At 43.7% G+C, this 22,627-nt stretch overlaps 1 protein-coding gene across 1 annotated transcript in view; it reads right to left on the reverse strand.

Moving 5' to 3' along the window:
• The window catches only part of LOC124608153 (golgin subfamily A member 1), a 130,862-nt gene that overhangs the window by 68,091 nt on the left and 40,144 nt on the right, over positions 1 to 22,627 (reverse strand). The window contains exon 5 of the mRNA XM_047139963.1: positions 17,603 to 17,851. Coding sequence (XP_046995919.1) covers positions 17,603 to 17,851 — 249 coding nt within the window. The remainder of the gene's footprint in view (positions 1 to 17,602; positions 17,852 to 22,627) is intronic.

The following is a 22,627-nucleotide window of genomic DNA, read 5'->3' on the forward strand; positions in this document are numbered from 1 at the left end:
AAGCACACTCAATTGGATTTATGTCAGCAGATACTGCAAGCCATTCCATTCTGTTGGTTACTGACTCCTGGAAGAAAGTGTTCACAGGGTGAGCACACTGCACTCGTGCATTATTGTCTAAAGAGAAACACACATTTTTAAAATGTTGCCTTTAGGGTGGGCAGTAGGTAGGAGGACACAGTCTCCACACTGTACAGCCCAAAAATTATCCTCACTAAATTGAAAGGCATCTGACATCTTCACATGATACTGGCCCAAAACACAATTGACTCACCTCCCTGCCAAACACATGGTACCAAACAAGTGAAAGTGTCAGTGGTACCTGGCCACCTCCAATTTTTCTGTTACAATCATATGGTATCAGACAAATTCTACACTGATTAGTGAAGAGAACTTGATATCATTCAAAAAGGTTCCATTTTGGGTGTTCCCTTGCTCGGCTTCATTCACTAACATGGTGCTGGGAGTTTGTAGTATTGATAATAAAGGACATCTAGAGGCCAAATGAGTGTGTGTGAATGGCTGCATACTATTTGGGTTGATACAGCTCTCCCAGTTGTCTCTAAACAGGAAGTACACATTTACATTTCTGCTGCAGTCTCCTCTGGATTCCTATGAGCTATAATTTGTGAATAGTGGCCATCAGCTGGTGCTGTTGGCTGGGTAACCATTACAAGACAGATCTTCAATGTTTTGTCCAACACAATAGTGGTGGAACAGATGACATCTCTGTGGCGTACACCACTTCAGTAGGCAACTTAACAAGACGAGAACCGTTCTTGCCATCATGGGACAAGGGGTCCCAAGTCTAAACTTGAAATTACACTCTGAGCTATGCTGATGCTGAGACACTGAGCAGTGCACATATTCTGCATTAGCCTGTCCACTATAAGGAGGTATAGCATGCTCTGATGAACTGCACTGAGAACAGAGGCTTACTCTTTACTTCATCACAATGGAGGCTGTATGCATTTACTTCCTGTACCACACAGAGGATTGAGAAAGAGGATTTTGATAAAATTACACAATCTGTGTGTGAGGGTAGTGCAAAAACTTTATTTGCACAGTTTATTTATGTGCAGTTTTATATTTGTCATCATTTTTTTCCCAAATGAGATTCTAGTTCTTGGCTTGCTCTATCAGCTATTCTCTCATTAGTCACATCATCAGACCAGCCAAAATTATCACAAAATGATCTGCACATGCTAACCAGTTTACCTTACAAGGAGACCACACAGCAACTGGGTTTTTGCAATTCTCGTAGGTATATGAACTTCAGAACTCAAATATCAGTTGCCAAATATAGTTTTCTTTAACTCTTTTCTTTGTACTATCCTGAAAATGGTACACTGAACAAACACCTGCCAGTAAGCATTTGTACAAGCTGATTTACTCTGATTTTTCTGTCAGAGTGATTTTGTGAGGACATTAAATGCTCCTTGACTCTTCATGGAAAGAACCACTCTGCATTTCAACTGTGTGACCAACAGCACCTCTCTTGTGATGTCAACAGTTGGATCAGCATCTCCAGGTCAATCTCGTGCTTACAAAAGCAGGCCATGACATAACATTATGCTCTTCTTTTGTTACTCTCTTTGTTAATCCCACCTAGTAAGAGTCCCAGACAGATGATCAATAACCTCTAATGGTTTGAATGAGCATTTTGTGAGCAACCTCGTTCATGGGAGTATTACATAATTTCCTCAGGATGTATCCTAGAAAGGCTTCTGCCTCTCCTAAAACTAGTTTCGTATGGTCATTTCACTTTAAAACATCTTGGATGCATACTCATAGATATTATACCTATAGTTCTTCCCAGTGACTTATCACTAATCACATAATGAAACAAAGATGAAGCTTCCCAAATATTTATACCCACATGCTATATTTTTCATGTTGAAGGTGAACACTCACTATTGCAACAAGATACAACAATCATCTGTAAACTGTCTCCAGTGTTAGTCTCCTTCATGCAAACAAGTGTGTACCCAAAAAACTGATTTCATTTTGCCAACCATGAACCTTAACGTTGCTGGGGAGGGTTGCATGCCTCAGTGATACAGATAGCTGTAAAACAGGTGCAACCACAATAGGGGGGTATCTGTTGAGAGACCAGACAAATGTGTGGTTCCTGAAGAGGGGCAGCAGACTTTTCAGTAGTTGCAGGGACAACAGTCTGGATGATTGACTTATGTGGCCTTGTAACATCAACCTGAAGGGCTTTGCTATGCTGTATTATGAACAAGTGAAAGCAAGGGGAAACTGCAGCCGTAATTTTTCCTGAGGCCATGCAGCTTACTGTATGGTTAAAAGATGATGGGCTCCTCTCAGGTAAAATATTCCGGAGGTAAAAACAGTCCCCCATTCAGGTCTCTGGATGGGCACTACTCACGTGGATGTCGTTATCAGGAAAACAAAATTGGCATTCTACGGACTGGAGCATGGAATGCCAGATACCTTAATTGGGAAGGAATTTAAGAAGAGAAATGAATAGGTTGCAGTTAGATACAGTGGGAATTAGTGAAGTTTGGTGGTAGGAGGAACAAGACTTCTGGTCAGGTGAATACAGGGTTATAAACACAAAGTCAAATAACAGTAATGCAGGGGTAGCTTTAATAAGGAATTTAAAAAAAAAAAAAAAAAAAAAAATAGGAACACAGATAAGCTACTACTATGAACAGCATAGTGAACACATTATTGTAGCCAAGATAGACATGAAGCCCACACCTACAGCAGTAGAACAGTTTTATATGCCAACTAGGTCTGCAGATGAAGAAGAGATTGAAGAAATGTATGATGCAATAAAATATTCAGATAGTTAAGGGAGACAAAAATTTAATAGTCATAGGGGACTGGAATTCAATATTAGGAAAAGGACGAGATGGAAAAGAAGGTGAATATGGACTGGGGGTAAGGAATGGAAGAGAAAGCTGCCTGGTAGAATTTTGCACAGAGCATAACTTAATCATAGTCAACACTTGGTTTAAGAATCATGAAAGAAGGTTGTATATGTGGAAGAGGCCTGGAGACACTGGAGGGTTTCAGATAGATTATATAATAGTAAGACAGAGATTTAGGAACCAGGTTTTAAATTGTAAGACATTTCCAGAGGTGGATGTAGACTCTGACCACGATTTATTGGTTACGAGCTGTAGATTAAAATTGAAGATATTGCAAAAAGGTAGGATTTTAAGGAGATGGGACCTGCATAAACTGGAAGAACCAGACGCTGTAGAGTGTTTCAGAGAGAGCATTAGGGAACAGCTGACAAAACAGAGGAAAGAAATACAGTAGAAGAAGACTGGGGAGCTTTGAGAGATGAAATAGTGAAGGCAGCAGAGGATCCAGTACCTAAATAGACGAGGGCTAGTAAAAATCCTTGGGTAACAGAACAGAGGTTGAATTTAATTGATGAAAGGAGAAAATACAAAAACGTGGTAAATGAAGGAGGTGAAAAGGGATACAAATGTCTTAAAAATGTGATCGACAGGAAATGCAAGATGGCTAATCAGGGATGGCTAAAGGACAGATGTAAGGACGTAGAAGCATATATCGCTAAGACAGATACTACCTGCAAGAAATTTACAGAGACCTTTGGAGAAACGAAACAACCTGTATGAACACCAAAAGTTCAGACGGAAAACCAATCCTAAGCAAAGAAGGGAAAGCAGAAAGGTGAAAAGAGTATATAGAGAGTGTACACAAGGGCAATGTACTTGAGGGCAATATTATGAAAATGGAAGATGAGACAGGCGAATTACCTTCAGACTTAAAGAAGAAGAAAATAATTCCAATTCCAAAGAAAGCAGGTTTTGAGAGGTGTGAAAATGATCGAACTATCAGTTTAATAAGTCATGGTTGCAAAATACTAACATGGATTCTTTACGAACGAATGGAATAAGTGGTAGAAGCCAACCACACGGAAGATCAGTTTGGATTCCATAGAAATGTTGGAAAATGCGAGGCAATAATGACCCTATGACTTAGCATACTGACCCTACGACTTAGCTCAGAAAACAGATTAAGGAAAGGCATAACTACATTTCTAGTATTTGACTTAGAGAAAGCTTTTGACAATGACTGGAATACTCTCTTTCAAATTCTGAAGGTGGCAGGGTTAAATATAAGGAACGAAAGATTATTTACAATTTGTACAGAAACCAGATGGCAGTTATGAGTCAAGGTCATGAAAGGGAAGCAGTGGTTGAGAGGGGAGTGAGACATTGTTTTAGCCTATCCCCGATGTTATTCAATCTGTATATTGAGCAAGCAGTGAAGGAAACAAAAGAAAAATCTGGAGTAGGTATTAAAATCCATGGAGAAGAAATAAAAACTTTGAGATTTGCCAATGACACTGTAATTCTGTCAGAGACAGCAAAGGACATGGAAGAGCAGTTGAACGGAATGGACAGTGTCTTGAGAGGAGGATATAAGATGAACACAAACAAAAGCAAAACAAGGATAATGGAATATAGTTGAATTAAATCAGATGATGCTGAGGGAATTAGATGAGAAAATGAGACACTTAAAGTAGTATAGGAGTTTTGCTATTTGGGGAGCAAACTAACTGATGATGGTTGAAGTAGACAGGATATAAAATGTAGCTGGCAATTGCAAGAAAAGTGTTTCTGAAGAATAGAAATTTGTTAACATTGAGTATAGATTTAAGTGTTTGAAAATATTTTCTGAAAGCATTTGTTAGGATTGTAGCAATGTATGGAAGTGAAACATGGATGATAAATAGCGTAGACAAGAAGAGAACAGAAGCTTTCGAAATGTGGTGCTACAGAAGAATGCTGAAGATTAGATGGGTAGATCATATAACTAATGAGGAGGTACTGAATAGGATGTGGGAGAAGAGGAATTGGTGGCACATCTTGACCAGAAGAAGGGATAGGTTGACAGGACACGTACTGAGCCATCAAGGTGTCACCAATTTAGTACTAGAGGGAAGCGTAGGGCGTAAAAATCGTAGAGGGTAAAAATTGTAGAGGGAGACCAGAGATGAATACATTAAGCAGATTCAGAAGGATGTAGGTTGCAATAATTATTCAGAGATGAAGAGGCTTGCACAGGGTAGAGTAGCATGGAGAGCTGCATCAAACCAGTCTCTGGATCGAAGACCTCAACAACAACAACAACAACAACAACAACAATTCACATTTTATGTACATACCTTCAATCCCCTTCAAAGTATTCTCCACTTGTGTTAATATGGTTTTCTAATATTTTATTCCATTTTACAAAATCTTTACATTCAGCTTTTGTGATGTTTGATGGAGTACTCGTTTTCTTTTCTTCAACTCAGCAACATCAGCAAAACCCTTTCTTTTCATGTCTCTTTTTACTCTAAGAAACTAAACTCTCACAGGGCAAGGTCGATTGAGTATGGTGGGTGAGGAATAGGGGTCATACCACTCTTGGCCAAGAATTGTCGTACATACAGGGCTGTGTGGGCAGGGGCATCATCATGATGGAAAACCAGTCACCCGACTGTGACAAATCAGGCTTCTGCTGCACACTTTTAAGTAATCTTTTCAAAACTTCGAATTAGAAAGCCTGATTAACTGTCTGATCAATCAGGACGAACTCTGAATGTATGACCGCTCCGCTCTCACATTGAAAAAACTAATCAGCATTGTTTTAATGTTTGATCTCACCTGATAAGTTTTCTGGGGACAAGGAAAACTTGAAGTCTCCATTGGTTTGCTTATTGCTTTGATTCACAACCTTAAGCATAGCACCAAGTTTCGTCACCTGTGTTAATTCTTGAAAAAAGAAAAAAACAAAAAGTTTCGATCATTTTGGAACTCTTCTCTCAAAACAAAGCACACTAAGTGACCTTGTTTTTGTTCAGCAGTCAGCAGTAATGGCACAAATTTGGCAGCCATCCTTTTCATTCCCAACCCAAATGTTCTGGTACAATTGGCTGCCCTGAACTCCCAGCCTCTTCTGACAACTCCACAATTTTTTCAATGATTTGTCATCGATCTTCGTTGATGACTGCATGGATGTTTTCAACATTTTCATGTGTTTGGGACATGTATGGATGACCAGAATGAGGCCTGTAATCAACTGACATTTAACCATTTTTCCTTAGCATCATCCTCATATACCGTTTTTAACATGCCAAGAGTTTCTGTTTCACTCGCTCTGAGCAAAAAGCAAAAAATCAGCCATTGCAAAAATGATAATCACACAAAACAGTTGTCACTATAAACTCTGCCGTTATTAATCCTGACCTTCCTCAGTGACAGCACTTGGCTTACAACTCCAGAATGTTCGCTCTATGCATTCCTTGTTAAAAACTGTGCTAACGTTCTCTTTAATTTCGCAACAAGTTTCTAATATGGTAGTTGAACCATTGCTGTTGTGGCTCCCAACAAAGCATAAATAATTACGTTCCCTTTACACTAACACTTAGAAGCATACCTGGCTCTGGGTTGTAACAGCTTCAGTAACGCTTTCCTCTTGTAATAAGTTCTGATAGATGCAGTATGAAACTAATTGCTCTTTAGTGCCACATTCTCATGAAGATGAAGACTGGCTTTTGAGACAAGGTTTCATTGCTTTTCTTTTAATGTGAACAGCCTTTACATATTATGGGGCACAAGGTAGCAGTGCTACCTTAGCAACTTATGCATATGGTTAATTACCATTGTTGGGAAGGTTCATTTGATGTAATTTCTCTAAATTTTAAATAAAAGCTTTTTGCCTAAGTATTACATCACCTGGATGATAACACCCAAATGAATACTCAAGAACCAGAGTGACATTTCAGTGTTCATGCTGTATTTGTGATACATACAGCTACTGCTAGAACTGGTCATCAGATCTGGTTACCTAGGAAGTAAGTCTGACTTTCCAACTAGTGCATTCCCTCCAGTTATTTTCCATACTACCACAGAAAATGATAAACAAGTTGGAAGTAAGGCCTGAGCAAATGAAGGAGAGGGTCATTAGATGCAGAGTTTTTTTTTCTTTGAATCATCAATCTTCTGGCTGGTTCAATGTGGCCTGTAATGAATTCCTCACCTCCACCAATGTCTTCATTTCAGAGTAGCACCTGCACCCTACATCCCCAATTATTTGTTGGATATATTCTAATCTCTGTCTTCGTCTACAGGTTTTACCATCTACTACTAATACAGCTATCAACTAATGCAAATAATGGGTATTTCTGATACCATTACAGGAAGCTATGAGAAAACCGGGGGAACACTCAATCCAAAACAGTGTATGAACTTTCACACTGTTCAGTGTGGAATATTTTACATGTCAAACTGAGCAGCATATTTTTTTAAAAATACTATTGTGTTTGTAATACTAAATATACTATGTTTAGACAACCACAAACAGACTGGCTTGGTGGTTCAGAGGGCAAGTGACAAACATCAAACCCAAATGTCTGGTAACAAATCCCCTGCGATTTCTGGAATTATTTTCCTGGGATTTATCTCTTTTTTCATCTCTAGCAATAGTTTGTTCAAATGGGAAATGCCAACTAGCACCACACTATGGAGTCTACATTGAATTGCAAATCCGCCTTAACTGGCTAGGCAATTTAGTTGTATGGTTGGAAAAAGGCAAGAGTTTCCCACCTCTAAAAGGATCACACCTGGTAAAGCACTGTGATGTTCAAAGAAATGTTCAGGATGGGGTAGCTTTACTTTTCTTAAAAAGTAATTCTTGTACCCTTCCTCACATGAAGCTCGTTTTATACATAATCCACAATTACAATTTTGTATGTTTTATTCCCACGTATTCAAAAGATTGCAATATGTTTCAGGCAATTTTCTTGCCTCTGCATTTGTAATAACTCTGTATTACATACAAATTTGATAAGTTCTGAAGATTTTTACATCCAAAAGTATCACAAATTAATGACAAAAATAGGAGGCAGTCTGCTCTTTCCATCCCAGTGGAGCATATAATGTCTGAAATGGCATGAAATATCCACCTCTGGAAAATCTGCTCGGTGACCTTCTGTGTTTGAAACTATTTCTAGTCACTCTTAGATTGCTCGAATGAGAGAGTTTATATTTCGATGTACCCACACTGTACACTTGGCCAGTTGATTCCTTCTGAGCATACTGTCAAGTTGTAAAATAAAATACTGCACTCATCAATATTTTGTTCGTATATAGTATATGCTTTGGGGAAGGCTGTTGCAAAACAGCCAAAATGCAAGTACCTTTAGTATTTCACATTACAAATGGCAGGCAGCAAGCTGGTGATCATGTGCTGATGTGCTACAGCACACTGTAAATATCACACTAAATGCCATTTCTCTTCAAATGCATATTATAGGGTTTCTCTTCAAATGCGTGCTGGTACGCAAATAAAACAGATGAAACCGTTTTTTGTAGTGCTCTCTCTGCAATAACTATAAGCGAGAGGGCATCCCTGATAGCTTGCACAACTGTTGCCAGCTTTTTGCTGTGAAGTATCAATGGCTGCAGACATAAACTGTAGCCATCTATAGACCTTTGACAACACTTAGGCACTGCCATAGAGACATATACAAAATTGCGTTACATTACTGATTGAGGTAGGCTCATGAAGCTGACTCATCCCACTGCAACTGTCATGGACCAACTTATGCCAACAAAGCTACAGAAAACTGTTGGGTCCTGAGATTATAGTCAGCAACACTATGGTCAACTCAGAGAAGGGACAAAATTGTGTTTTCAACTGTGCATGCTCTGACGTGATGTTATCCCTGCCAGCACTAAGTAGCTTTCAGCACCAAGTAAGTATTTTGCTTTGAAAGTGCGTGTAAAGTATAGTGCAGGCAATATGTTGAATTCTGTAGATGATCTGCTAAAGAGGCACTTTTCCAGTAGATCACTGGAGGAGGAAGTGAGAATTAAAGAGTTAGTTAGCCCTACTAGAAATGTAAAAGTGCTAGGGCATGGGATAGGGCTCACTGATTTGGCTCAAACTATGTGAGTAGAAGCAGGTAGATGCTTCTTTCAAATTCCTAGAATATTTCACGTAAGTGGATCATAGGGGAGTGTAAAACACTCTCTAAAGATTTATGAGTACAGTGTTAGTGATTACTGAGCAACACTTTATGAATATGTGCCATGGTCAATTGCACTAACTGGCAATTTGTTGGCTTGGGTTTGATTCTCGCTGCTATCATCATCTTTTGTTTGTTTCTCATTTCATTTTATTCTTTAAAATGTTAACCTATTAATTATAAAATTTAAATAATTTAAACAGCTCAATTTGTATGAGTAAAATTAATCAATCTAGTTATGATTACTAACCTTGTAAGTTAAAAGGCCATAGGTAGTGGTAATAATAGCAAATATATGAGGAAATTTAGTATGAAAGTCTACAAAGAGAGTCTGATCCTGAATATGATGTTCACAATGCATCTCTTTGCTTTCCACAATTGTTATTCAGGAACAGCAATGCATGGGGTACAGGGGAAGCGAAAGATCTCGGACGTATTAATGAAAACCAAAAAAACATAGCAGAAATCACAAGCATTTAAACAACATACTTGCATTAGGTGAAGCTAGTCACCCTATCACAATGACATAGTGAAACACAATCTGTTTATTTTTGTAATATTGTAGGACACTAGTAAAATTTTGCAAAGCCCCCAATGATTTAGGATGCCTGGAGTTTGTTGAAAGCATTAACAAAGCTGTATATCACTGTGGGGCGAGCAAAACTGTCCTAAAAGAATATTAATAAAATACGTACATCCAGATAATTTGAGTGTATAACATTTTATGAATCAGGCGATAATACGAGCAATTTAATCTGTCGGTGAAGATGAGCATTTCTGCAGTCAGTTTGCATACTGTCATGTTGTGGAGCAGTACATCAGTGACAGGAATTTGTACAAATAAAAAGTTGTATTCTGAAGGGTGGGTATATATCTTAATAGTATTTTCAAAACCAATCAGTATGTTTCTTCATGATTACTACTTAGAAATATTTATCACGAGATGATTTGTCATCAAGAGCAAATTTCTGTGTGATCTATATTACTAAGTGACTATTCCAGAATCTGGTACCAGTTGCAGGTTGCCTGTCCAACAACTTCCAGGGGAACAAAAATTTTATTTTCAGTACTTTGCATAAATGACTGAATATAAAATTTAAAATGCTGTCAAATCTACTCACTAAGAAGTATAATCTTAGGGTAAAAGTTTAACAGAATACGACAAGTATTACAGTAGAAAATGTGTGCATCTTGAGGCAGCAAAGCTGACTGTGCGCATCCAGTTTCTGAGAATGATCGCAGTTAGCAACTTCCAACGAACTTGACAAAAAATTTCAATCCTTCACAGAACTTTCTACCTGACACCCCAAAAAAAGGCCCATCATTTAACATATTTTTGTTGTCATGCAGTAAAACTTCAGCATCAGACATGATTTGATGTATTATTTCTTAACTACCAGCTCTAGTTACAACAAATTCAACACAGTATTCACTTATGCCTGCAAAATGATGTCATTGTAAGACACGAAATTCAGTAGATATGTTGCCAAACACTGAGATACATGAAAAACTTACTTTTGCTTAAAATGGAGTGCAAATCACCCGAACTATATTGATCCTGTGTTTCATAAAGAGGACAATTAGTGACAAACATTACGAATGATTTCAAATCTTTTCGAAAAGATTTCCACTTACTTGTTAAATATCAAATATTTAATACATTAACCCACTGATAAAGCAATCTGATATTTGAAGCCATTTTATACATGGGGTTTGGTGGCACATTATTAAACTATGTCATGGGCTTCATAAAGTGATAATGCCTAATGTGTAAGGCACCACGCTGTTCTCCATAAACCATAGATAATCACAACCAGTAGCAGATTCAGTAGTCTAATGAAAGTGAATTTGAAAGATTTTATTGCTGACACAAACTACAAACGCCTTTTATCATGTAAAAATTATTACTAAATTACTGTAATAAGTCAGAAACCTATAACAAACATTTTACAAAAAATAAAGGAATGTTACATGCAGGTGTATCGATTTATGACTAAATCCAAGGAGACAATAAATAAGACATGGAATTGAGAAAAAAAGAAAGGAGAAAAGAAATGGAAGAGAAAAAAATTTATCATGAGAGCGGGAACACAACTGGAAGGGAGGGTAATGGGTGCTGCAGCAGGGGAAGGCAGCAGGTAATGAGGGGAGGGGCCCAGCGAGAGGGGAGAAGAGTGGGGATAGAAAAGGGAGGTGGAGACAGAAGGTGAGGAATGAGTAGAAGAAATGAGGGGATGGGAGGAGCAGTACAAAAGTGGAAGTTGAGTGGCAACAGAAAAAAGAAGAGAGGGGACAGGCCGACATGAGAGGAGAAGAGGAACAAGAGAAATTAAAGGGAGCAAAAGGAAGTGAGGGGAGGGAAATAATAATAGAGCTGAGACAACAGCCGGGCAGAGGAGCAGCGGGTCGGATCGGGCCCCAAGGGTCAGCGGCCGAGCGGGACGGAGTGGGCCCGAGGGTCAGCGGCCGAGCGGGACGGAGTGGGCCCGAGGGTCAGCGGCCGAGCGGGACGGAGTGGGCCCGAGGGGACGAGAGGGAGGGGCGTGACAGGTGGGAGGGGGGACTGTGATGGGAAGAGGGGAGGATGGATGGGGAGGGGGGCGTGTGGGAGGGACAGACGGACACGAAGTGAGGGGGGCGGGTGGGAGGGAGGGGAATGAGGCGAGGGGGGGGGGGGACGGGCAGGACGGAGCGAGGCGAGGCGAGGCGAGGCGAGGGGGCGGGCAGGACGGAGCGAGGCGAGGCGAGGCGAGGCGAGGGGGACGGGCAGGACGGAGCGAGGCGAGGCGAGGCGAGGCGAGGGGGACGGGCAGGACGGAGCGAGGCGAGGCGAGGCGAGGGGGACGGGCAGGACGGAGCGAGGCGAGGCGAGGGGGACGGGCAGGACGGAGCGAGGCGAGGCGAGGGGGACGGGCAGGACGGAGCGAGGCGAGGCGAGGGGGACGGGCAGGACGGAGCGAGGCGAGGCGAGGGGGACGGGCAGGACGGAGCGAGGCGAGGCGAGGGGGACGGGCAGGACGGAGCGAGGCGAGGCGAGGGGGACGGGCAGGACGGAGTGAGGCGAGGCGAGGGGGACGGGCAGGACGGAGCGAGGCGAGGCGAGGGGGACGGGCAGGACGGAGCGAGGCGAGGCGAGGGGGACGGGCAGGACGGAGCGAGGCGAGGCGAGGGGAGGGGGACGGGCAGGACGGAGCGAGGCGAGGCGAGGGGAGGGGGACGGGCAGGACGGAGCGAGGCGAGGCGAGGGGGACGGGCAGGACGGAGCGAGGCGAGGCGAGGGGGACGGGCAGGACGGAGCGAGGCGAGGCGAGGGGGACGGGCAGGACGGAGCGAGGCGAGGCGAGGGGGACGGGCAGGACGGAGCGAGGCGAGGCGAGGGGAGGGGGACGGGCAGGACGGAGCGAGGCGAGGCGAGGGGAGGGGGACGGGCAGGACGGAGCGAGGCGAGGCGAGGGGAGGGGGACGGGCAGGACGGAGCGAGGCGAGGCGAGGGGAGGGGGACGGGCAGGACGGAGCGAGGCGAGGCGAGGGGAGGGGGACGGGCAGGACGGAGCGAGGCGAGGCGAGTGGGACGGGCAGGACGGAGCGAGGCGAGGCGAGTGGGACGGGCAGGACGGAGCGAGGCGAGGGGGACGGGCAGGACGGAGCGAGGCGAGGGGGACGGGCAGGGAGAGGCAGGAGGAATTGGGGAGGGTCTAGGAGGAACAGGACTAATAAAGGGGTCGGGGCGGAGCAGGAGGAATCGGAGGGTGTAAAGGATCCGTAGGAATCGAGGCTGAGGAGGATTGAAGGCATCTGGAGGTGGGAAGGATCAAGAAGATCCAAGGGGGGTGGCGAGCAGTGGGAGAAATCGGAGGGGGTTGGGGAGCAGCGGGAGGAATGGGAGAGAGTTGGGAAGGAGAAGGAGCAGGAGGTGATTGAGGATGATTAGGAGGCATTTGGATGGGGAGAAGCTTGAGGCAGCAATCAAAGGGAATAGCAGGAGGAAGTGTTGTAAAGCGCGGTTGAGAGGGGGAGAAGAGAGGATAGTTAAGAGAGATTGGGGAAGGGAGACAAAGAGAATGGGCAGGCGGAAAGGAGAGGGAAGAGAGAGCAGGGAGGGTTCGAAGACAGGGTAGGTGCTGAAGAGTGGAGAGGATCTAAAGAGAGGCAAGGTGCTGAAGAGTGGAAAGTGGCTGAAAAGTGTGAAGGGGCTGCTGCAAGGGGGTGCGATGAAGAGTGTCAATGGTTGAACAGAGGGGATGCAATGAATAGAGATGAGGGGAGAATGGGAGCATTGAGGAAAAAGCAGAGAGGGGGCCGTAGGCAGTGCGATGGTGGGGCGGAAGCAGTGCGACATGGGGGGGGAAGCAGCGAGGGGAGGGTGAAGCGATGGGAGGATGAAGCAAGGGGACAGTGAAGGGAGGCGGGGCTGAAGTGTGTTAAGCGAGGTGATGCATGGAGTAGGATTAAGCAAGGTGACGCTTGGAGCAAGATTAAGTGGGGTGATGCACAGAGCAGGATTAAGCGAGGGGAGGCGTGGAGCAGGGTAATGGGCGGGGAGGCGTGGAGCAGGGTAATGGGCGGGGAGGCGTGGAGCAGGGTAATGGGAGGGGAGGCGTGGAGCAGTGTAATGGGAGGGGAGGCGTGGAGCAGGGTAATGGGCGGGGAGGCGTGGAGCAGGGTAATGGGAGGGGAGGCGTGGAGCAGGGTAATGGGAGGGGAGGCGTGGAGCAGGGTAATGGGAGGGGAGGCGTGGAGCAGGGTAATGGGAGGGGAGGCGTGGAGCAGGGTAATGGGAGGGGAGGCGTGGAGCAGGGTAATGGGAGGGGAGGCGTGGAGCAGGGTAATGGGAGGGGAGGCGTGGAGCAGGGTAATGGGAGGGGAGGCGTGGAGCAGGGTAATGGGAGGGGAGGCCTGGAGGAGTGTGAATGGAAGGAAGATTCGAGGCAGGACGAAGAGGTGGGTTGTGGAGCAGGTTGAAGCAAGGCGAGGGATGGAGCAGGTTGAAGCAATGGGAGTGGTGAGGCAGGATGATGCGAGGGGATGGGAGGGGAGAAGCAACGGGAAGTTAGGTGAGGGGAGAAGCAACGGGAAGTTAGGTGAGGGGAGAAGCAACGGGAAGTTAGGTGAGGGGAGAAGCAACGGGAAGTTAGGTGAGGGGAGAAGCAACGGGAAGTTAGGTGAGGGGAGAAGCAACGGGAAGTTAGGTGAGGGGAGAAGCAACGGGAAGTTAGGTGAGGGGAGAAGCAACGGGAAGTTAGGTGAGGGGAGAAGCAACGGGAAGTTAGGTGAGGGGAGAAGCAACGGGAAGTTAGGTGAGGGGAGAAGCAACGGGAAGTTAGGTGAGGGGAGAAGCAACGGGAAGTTAGGTGAGGGGAGAAGCAACGGGAAGTTAGGTGAGGGGAGAAGCAACGGGAAGTTAGGTGAGGGGAGAAGCAACGGGAAGTTAGGTGAGGGGAGAAGCAACGGGAAGTTAGGTGAGGGGAGAAGCAACGGGAATAAATGCGAGGGTTGGGTAGGGTAGGGTATAGGAGAAAAAGGAGGAATAGCGGAGAGGGGAGGAACAAGAGGAATAGCGGGGAGGGGAGGAACAAGAGGAATAGCGGGGAGGGGAGGAACAAGAGGAATAGCGGGGAGGGGAGGAACAAGAGGAATAGCGGGGAGGGGAGGAACAAGAGGAATAGTGGGGAGGGGAGGAACAAGAGGAATAGCGAGGAGGGGAGGAACAAGAGGAATAGCGGGGAGGGGAGGAACAAGAGGAATAGCGGGGAGGGGAGGAACAAGAGGAATAATGGGGAAGGGAGGAAAAAGAGGAATAGCAGGGAGGGAAGGAAAAGAGTAATAGAGGGGAGGACTGGAGCAACATGAACTGAAGGAAGAGGAGTACGAAGGGAAAGTAAGGGGAGAGCAGAAGGATGGAGAAGTGTGGGGGGAGCAGTAGGGTGGAGAAGCGAAGGGGGAGCAGTATGGTGGAGAAGCGAAGGGGGAGCAGTAGGGTGGAGAAGCGAAGGGGAAGCAGTAGGGTGGAGAAGCGAAGGGGAAGCAGTAGGATGGAGAAGCAGGGGGGAGGCAGGAGGAGAGGAAGTGGGGAGAGCAGGAGGAAGTGATTGGAGAGCAGGGCCAAGGGTAAGTGGAGAACAGGGGCAAAGGGAATGAAGGGCACAGCAGGAGCAAGGGGAAGTGAGAGGGGGACAGAAGCAAGGGGAAGTGAGAGGAGGACAGAAGCAAGGGGAAGTGAGAGGGGGACAGAAGCAAGGGGAAGTGAGAGGAGGACAGAAGCAAGGTGAAGTGAGAGGAGGACAGAAGCAAGGTGAAGTGAGAGGAGGACAGAAGCAAGGTGAAGTGAGAGGAGGACAGAAGCAAGGTGAAGTGAGAGGAGGGGAGGAGCTGGGGAAGTAAATGAGGGGAGAAGGAGGAAGAAGTAAGGTGATGACCGAAGCAGGAAGTAGTAAAGTGATGTGAGAAGCAGGAAGTAGTAAGGTGAGGGCTGGAGTAAGAGGAAGTGAGGGGAGGGGATGTGAGGGGGGGGGGGGAGAGAGGCAGGGAGGGGAGGAAGAGTGGGGAGGGGGAAGCAGGTAGTGGCAAAGAGAAGAGCGGAAATAGGTAAAAGTGAGGTCAAGGGGGTAAGGAATTTGAGTGGCAAAGCCAAGGGGGGGCGGAAGGAGTGTGTACAGCCAAGGCGGGGGGGAGGAGGTGAGTGGTGAGACCGAGAGGAATGGGAGCAAAGTGAGTTAGGAGGACAAAGGGGGAAAGAAGATTAGTTGCAAGTCCAAGGGGTGCGAGGAAGGTGAGTGGCGCGGACAAGCAGGGCGAGGAAGATGAGTGGTGCAGACAAGCAGGGCTAGGAAGGTGAGGGTGTAGGTCACGGGGGAAGCAGGAGGTGTAGCAAGGCCTGGGGAGGGGGGGAAGGTAAATGTTGATGTTGAGGAGGGAGGAAGTTGAGTGGCAAAGTCGAGGGGTGAGGAATGTGAGTTGTGTAGCCAATGGGAGAGAAATGTGTGTGATGAGGCTGAGGGGGAAGGAATGTGATTAGAGAGGCCAAGGGAAGAATGATGGGATGAGGGAAGAAGCGAGGAAAACCTGAGGAGGAGGGAAGAGAAAGGGAGCAGTATGAGGAGGAAAGTAGGTGGAGGAGCAGCAGATGAGGATGTGATTGATAGGTGAGGGAGAAAGTGGTGCTGGAAAAGAATGCTTTCATTGTATGGATGAGAATGAGATACAAGAGAAATATTTAGGACAATGAGAGGAGGTTAGTATTATCCTCGGGATCCTTGTCATCTGACATCCATTGCTGGATGAATGTCTGCTCTAGATTTCTTGATGTCTTACAGTTATTACGTAAAAGCATCTATGTTATTTTAGCATGTTGTCTAAGATCATCACATGGTCTATTTATTACGACCAGCAAATAATTTCCTTGATGTGTCTATTAATCTGAATGCTCTACAACATGACTACAGGTGCCTGAGTGCCTGTTATATGGGCTGTCTGGATCCTCCAACATGACACTAGTTTTCCTGAACTCCAGGGATTGTAACCGTCTCTTATGTATCCTCATATCCTGCCCCCCTCTAGGACGTAACCTCCAGGATCATCTTCTTCCCATCATTTACAATTCTTTACTAAATAATTTACACCATTATTTTCTACTTTCATCCCATCATCTCATTTGATTTTCCTCCATTTTGTTTCCAGCTTTCTTCATTCAATTCGCATTTCTCTTCCTCTTACTCCTCCTTTACTTCTCTCTCTATATTACCATCTCTTTACTGAAGCTACATTCCATTGTACTACCTTCAACCCATGAAGAAGGAATTTACATTTCTGGAAGCCACAAAAGTTCTCTACTTTTATATGTGTATCAATAGTACCTAGAATTTCTCCTGTAATTGCGAGTCCCTCTGTCTCCTCGTAATGTTCAAAAGACTAGTCTGATGGAGGAAGATATACTGTAGGTCACTTACAACACTAGTAATGAAACTGTTGTTCATTTGCAAACTTCTTAAAGAATATATAGATCTGACACAATCATCACTGTGAAGAGCATGAGTTCTCTATAATTTCAGCGTTTGGTTCTGTCTGTGTGACTAAGTAACTAGTAAAATACCTTATTCTCTACACCCAGTAATTTCATTCACTTTCTAATTATTATTTCTGACATTTTTCCACAAATTTATTTTGATTCCTGAACAGTAAAAGACTGACACACCAGCTGTTTCTTTTTCTGCATTGTTACTAATGAGATTTTGTGCACTTTTTATTTGGGGTTTGACACTGAAAAATTTAATAATTTTTCATTATTCTTCTTAATTTGGCATAAAAATTTGTTATTTACCAAAATTCCGGCACACTGTCAGTCAACTTAACATCTGAATTGTCATAATAATGTATTCCAGAGAAACTATATAATCTGTATCGTCTGATGTTTGAATTTATAAAAATACATATAATTTGACTGATGGTACTGCTCTCCTGTTCTTCCCATCCACTTTTTTCTTTGCAACAACTTGTCTTAAAACATACGTATAAAACTGCATGGTAGACACACACACACACACACACACACACACACACACACACACACACACAGTTTACCTTTATGTCAGTCAGTTGTAAATGAGCCTCTTCCAGGCGGGCATCTTGTGCAGCACGTTCTGCAAGTAGTCTTCGTACTCTGCCATCAGGGTCATCAGCAGCATCAGGTTCACTTATAGGAGTGGCACGTGCCTCTAGTAAGGAAATACGTTCTGTAAGGTGCCTTGTCTCTTCTTCTGCACGCGCCAAATCACTTTTCAGTCGTGATCGTTCAAGGTCAGAGGAATGCCGTATAGACTCGAGCTCATCCTGTCACAAAAATTCCATTACCATACCTAATATAAATAATATTACATACATATTAATTACTAACACTTACCTCACAAAAGTCTGGCACATTTAACAAAACCAACACAACAAATTAATGTTCTCATCCCATGCAACACAAACATCTGTAGTTGCTGTATCAACATTTTTATACGGGCAACATTATAGAACCAAAGCAAATGCCACAGACGAAAAGAATGAAACTGCAATTACTTGCACTTTAAGAAGTGTAGTCATGCTTAACAATCACTGGTGCACAAAGACCATTTTTTATGCATTGTAGGCCAAAAAGATTGATGCTTCTCCCATCTATACAAACCATTTTAAGGAAATTGCTATATGGTTGCATTAGATGCAATAATGAAATAGAAAATTGCATTAAAATGTTGCTGAGATCCTCAAACAAACCGCATTTACTCAAAGCAAACAACGTAAACAATGCTATTCTCTGTTACTAGCAATGAAATGGGGTTACACAGAGGCTCAAAGATCAAAATTATTATTGTGAGACTGAAAACAAAGTTTGAAAGAAAATACTGTCACTTTGGAAGCAAAGGATCAATAAGTTACCCATAAATGCACAGATTTTGATGGACGTACTATGAAATGATTTAGCATATAAGACAGTACTGAAAGACAATAAATAAACCTTTAGGAAAAGTTAAATGAAAGTAAATCAGCAAAACAGATCAAGAAAATAACACACACTATTGCTAGAAGTGTATTTAACATAATAATTAACTTTCACAGCTACTGCTTCAAAAATTTGGCTGGTGTCTCTCCCATCTTTCCCTCACCATTATCCATTCCTTTTTCAAAGCATTCTGAGTGATGGATCTTAACTTCACTTCTTTCTATAGTTCTCTCAATTTTTAGACTACTCTCAGTTTACTACGTATGTTGGTGGCTCGGTGGGAGTTAAGGGACTAGACAGTGAGAAAATCAGTCCCTTAGTCAAGAAGCTGTTCATTTAGAGTTTGTGAAGTCCGCCAGAAATTTGACTGGATTATGAAAGCATGTAGGAGTGGTAAAACAGACACACTGAAACCAATATTGATGCCAGAGTTTAGAAATAATTTAAAGAGAAGTAAAAGCATATGGGCCAGACCGGCACATACGTCAGAGAGAAACCTACTCCACAAATGATGCCCTGTTAAACCACCAAGGACGGAGACAGATACAGAGGAAAGAATGTCATCTAGCTGGGAGATGTGTAATAGAAAAAGTGAAGTCTAAAAACATAATGGTCATCAACCGGACAGTCAATAATAAAACAAGCTGAACAATGTAGGATTCCTTGGAGGAGGAATGGAGGATAAGTGCCATGCACCAGCAGTATCCACTATACTGCAGACTTTATTAGAGAGGGCAGTAGCCCATCAGATGTCCCATCTCACTGAAAGGAGAGCATCTTATTTGCACCCACAAATCCGCACCTGTGATTGTCAAAGCAAACGTCGGGTGAGTAATTACTTAACTGACCTCTTGGCCAATTCATTCCCTGGGATACCTACACGAATTGGGACCCACAGAAAGACAAATTAGCAGGCAGTACAACTGAGGTAATAGAGAAAGTCACAAGTAGCAGCTGTCACAGTGTGACAACAGTAAAATTGATGAATGGCCTGGAGACTGCTTATAGAGTCAAGACAAACTGAAATGTTGCTACACATTGCCAGAAATAAATGTTGTTCCTCACCAGTGGGAGATGTAAAAGCATATCTCACCTTATCCATACTTCTAGAACCGCCAGTGTAAATACGGTAGGACCATGATACTCACAAAGAGGAGAAAAGAACAGATGCCGAAAGGTCATGGAGGTGACAAACTTAAGGGTCTTTTAAATAGATCAGTCATAATTCATGATCTGGGGACTAACCAAAGAGGAAAAAGGGAGAGGGATGTTGGATAACATGGGAATCACACTGTAACCAGCTTAGGTGGAGATCCGACAGGACCTCAAGGTTCATTCCAACCCTCGATTTCTCCCGAGAGCCAGTGTTAGGGGGTTAATAGTCCTTGTATGAGGAAAGAATTTGATACGTTGGATGATTAGAAAATTGTCAGATGGTGACTGCATAAGTGAGCAACAATTGGTACTATCTGTAATGAAGAATAAGATCCCCCACTTCAGTGAAGAGACTGTCTATGGGGCTAGTACGGAAGATGTGAGTGGTCAAGTCTTAAATCACGATGGTGGACTGAGTCCAACAATTTGAAGGTGCCACTAAGCCATAAACCTGGCAACTGTAGTCCAAATGGGACAAGACCAGGACACAGTAAACACGGAGGAGAGTTGTGTGATCTTGTTGGATTGCTGCTTTGAACCAAATCAGATGTTTGGCTGTGGACTGTCCTTTCCAGAAACCATATGGATAGAGGGACAAAAGAGAACCCTGCAAAATTGATGGGTTACCATCCTATCAAGTAGTTTGCAGAGTATTTTGGTTAGGCTAATCAGTTGTAGGTTGTTGATGGATGTAGTGTTTTTGCCTGTTTAAGGATAAGGACGATGATACAAATCTAGCCATATACAGTTGAAAACCCTGAGTAGACAGTCTTTCAATAACATTCAGATGTTGGAATGTCTGATTAAGAACCAAGTCGTAGCCTGGGGTCATATTGTGTGACGAATCAAGAGGCTGATGCAATTTCCAGTGTTTGGTTCATTACATAACTTTGAAAAAGACTTTATTCCACAAGGCTGTGTTTTAAAATATTTTATTTGCAGTAATAGTTTTGGGCACTGTCCACTCAAGTGCATTTATATTAGCAGACGTGGATATAGTGTCGTCAGTTCATTAGAAAATCGATTAAGTATATATTTGTGCACAGCACGGCTGTCAACAGTCATCTTCTTTTGATATTTACCACAAATAAATTTAATAGAGCCGATGACTTAACATTTTAATCTTGGTGTGCTGTAATGTCAGCACTTGTCCCACTGCCAGGTGTGGCAATACACTGACCATTTTCTTCTGGGTAGGCTCCAAAGCCTAAATAAATTTGAAAAAGGACTTTATTACACCAGGTTGGTTTAGAATACTTTATTTGCACCACTACTTTTGAATGGCACATGGCAGGTGGTGTAGGAGAGGGAGAGGTCTCAACTTTGTGTGTTCAGAAGGTAGCTGTGTATTAAGAGGCTGCTGACACTGTCAGAGAGGACCACAAGGTATTCTGCAAGAATTAACTCACTGTACAAATACCACCATGAAGGAAAAGACCCAGAACAGTTTTTGTTCTTTTGTCGCACAGGAGACTATAAAGCTTGTCCTCCTCATGGTATGAAGATGCATACATTCCCAAGGAGGAGACATAGTACTCCCAATATCCCTTCTTGCTATGATTAATTAGATAGCACGCCCTAGTGTGAAGCCACTTAAAAGTGAGGAGGATGAGCTGCAAAGAAGTTGCTCAAGGTGCTGCGTTTGACTATGTTGAACACTTGTTTCAGTGTCTTTGGTCCACTGTGGCAACAGCTGACAGTGGAGGTGGCCTGTACAAGTGGGAACAGCAGTTCCAGTGCTGATCATTGCGTCAGAGACATCTCCCATAACCCTGTCGAGGCAATCTGACAAGATGGGGTTAAGCTGACAGCAAATATATACCACAAAGACCAAAAATTTTCAAGACTGAATTAATAAATAACAGAGAAAAGTTCAAATGATGATGTAATGCTTCAGTTGTTCTACATAGTCTCCCCCTGTCCTCCCGTTCACCCCCCACTTGGATATTATGTACAGAATGTTCATGCAATCATGTGAACTGTCAAAAATGTCCTCCTCTGGGATGTTGTTCAACTCGCATATCACAGTGTATTAAATGTCAGTACCCTGTCAAAGTACTGACTCTTCATGTGAATTTATGCACTTGGTTGTTTTGTGTTAGACTGGTATTGATAACACCAAGTATCACCACCAATAACGAATTTTTGCAAAAAAGTATTGCTCAAATTTTGCATTTCAATCAATCGACAACACATGTTGTCTTCTCTGTTCAGGAGTTAAGATGTGTGGTACGAACTCACCACACAATTTCTTTCACAACATTCTAGAGAATGTCTTCCACATCTGATTTGGATGTGTTGCTCCGTTTTGATGTTTGGTTTGTGGGGTGCTCCACTGCGCAGTCATCAGCACCTGTACAAAGTCTCAATTTCTACAAAGCCCATTTTCTTTTTTCACAATCCAATCGAGTCACTCTCACAAATGGCGATGAAATGATGAGGACATCACAAACACCCAGTCCCACTCTGTTGTCATTTGTGTCAACATAGTTGTCACAAATTGCAATGAAGCAACACAATTACAGCTGCAAATCCACTACTTGACACTATCTGCTCACAACTGACTGGTCCAATGCACATGATGTTTACAGTTGGTAGTCCAAGCTGCCAGCACAGTTACTGACATCACTTGTACAGACCAGGGATAAAAGCAGTCTCTCAAATTTTTGGATGGACAGGGTACAACTGTCAGCTGGTTCTTTGAAGAGCCCACTGGGGTAATTGGCCCATCAGGTTGGATAAGGAAGTGACAGGATCACTGGAAAGTTATCACTTTCACAAAGACCATTGTGTAGCGAACACTGTAGTGAAGATATGCGATTGGGTGAAAAGGTAAGTTCGATAGCTGAAGAGATGCAATGGATGCCAGTGAAGTGGGCAAAAGTACTGTCATTAAGGTGGACAGATCAAGACTAGAAAGAAACTGGCCAATCAGAAGGCCCCTACCAGACAAAGCGGTACTTCCCTCA

Source organism: Schistocerca americana, chromosome 1, assembly GCF_021461395.2.
Source record: "Schistocerca americana isolate TAMUIC-IGC-003095 chromosome 1, iqSchAmer2.1, whole genome shotgun sequence".
NCBI lineage: Eukaryota > Metazoa > Arthropoda > Insecta > Orthoptera > Acrididae > Schistocerca > Schistocerca americana.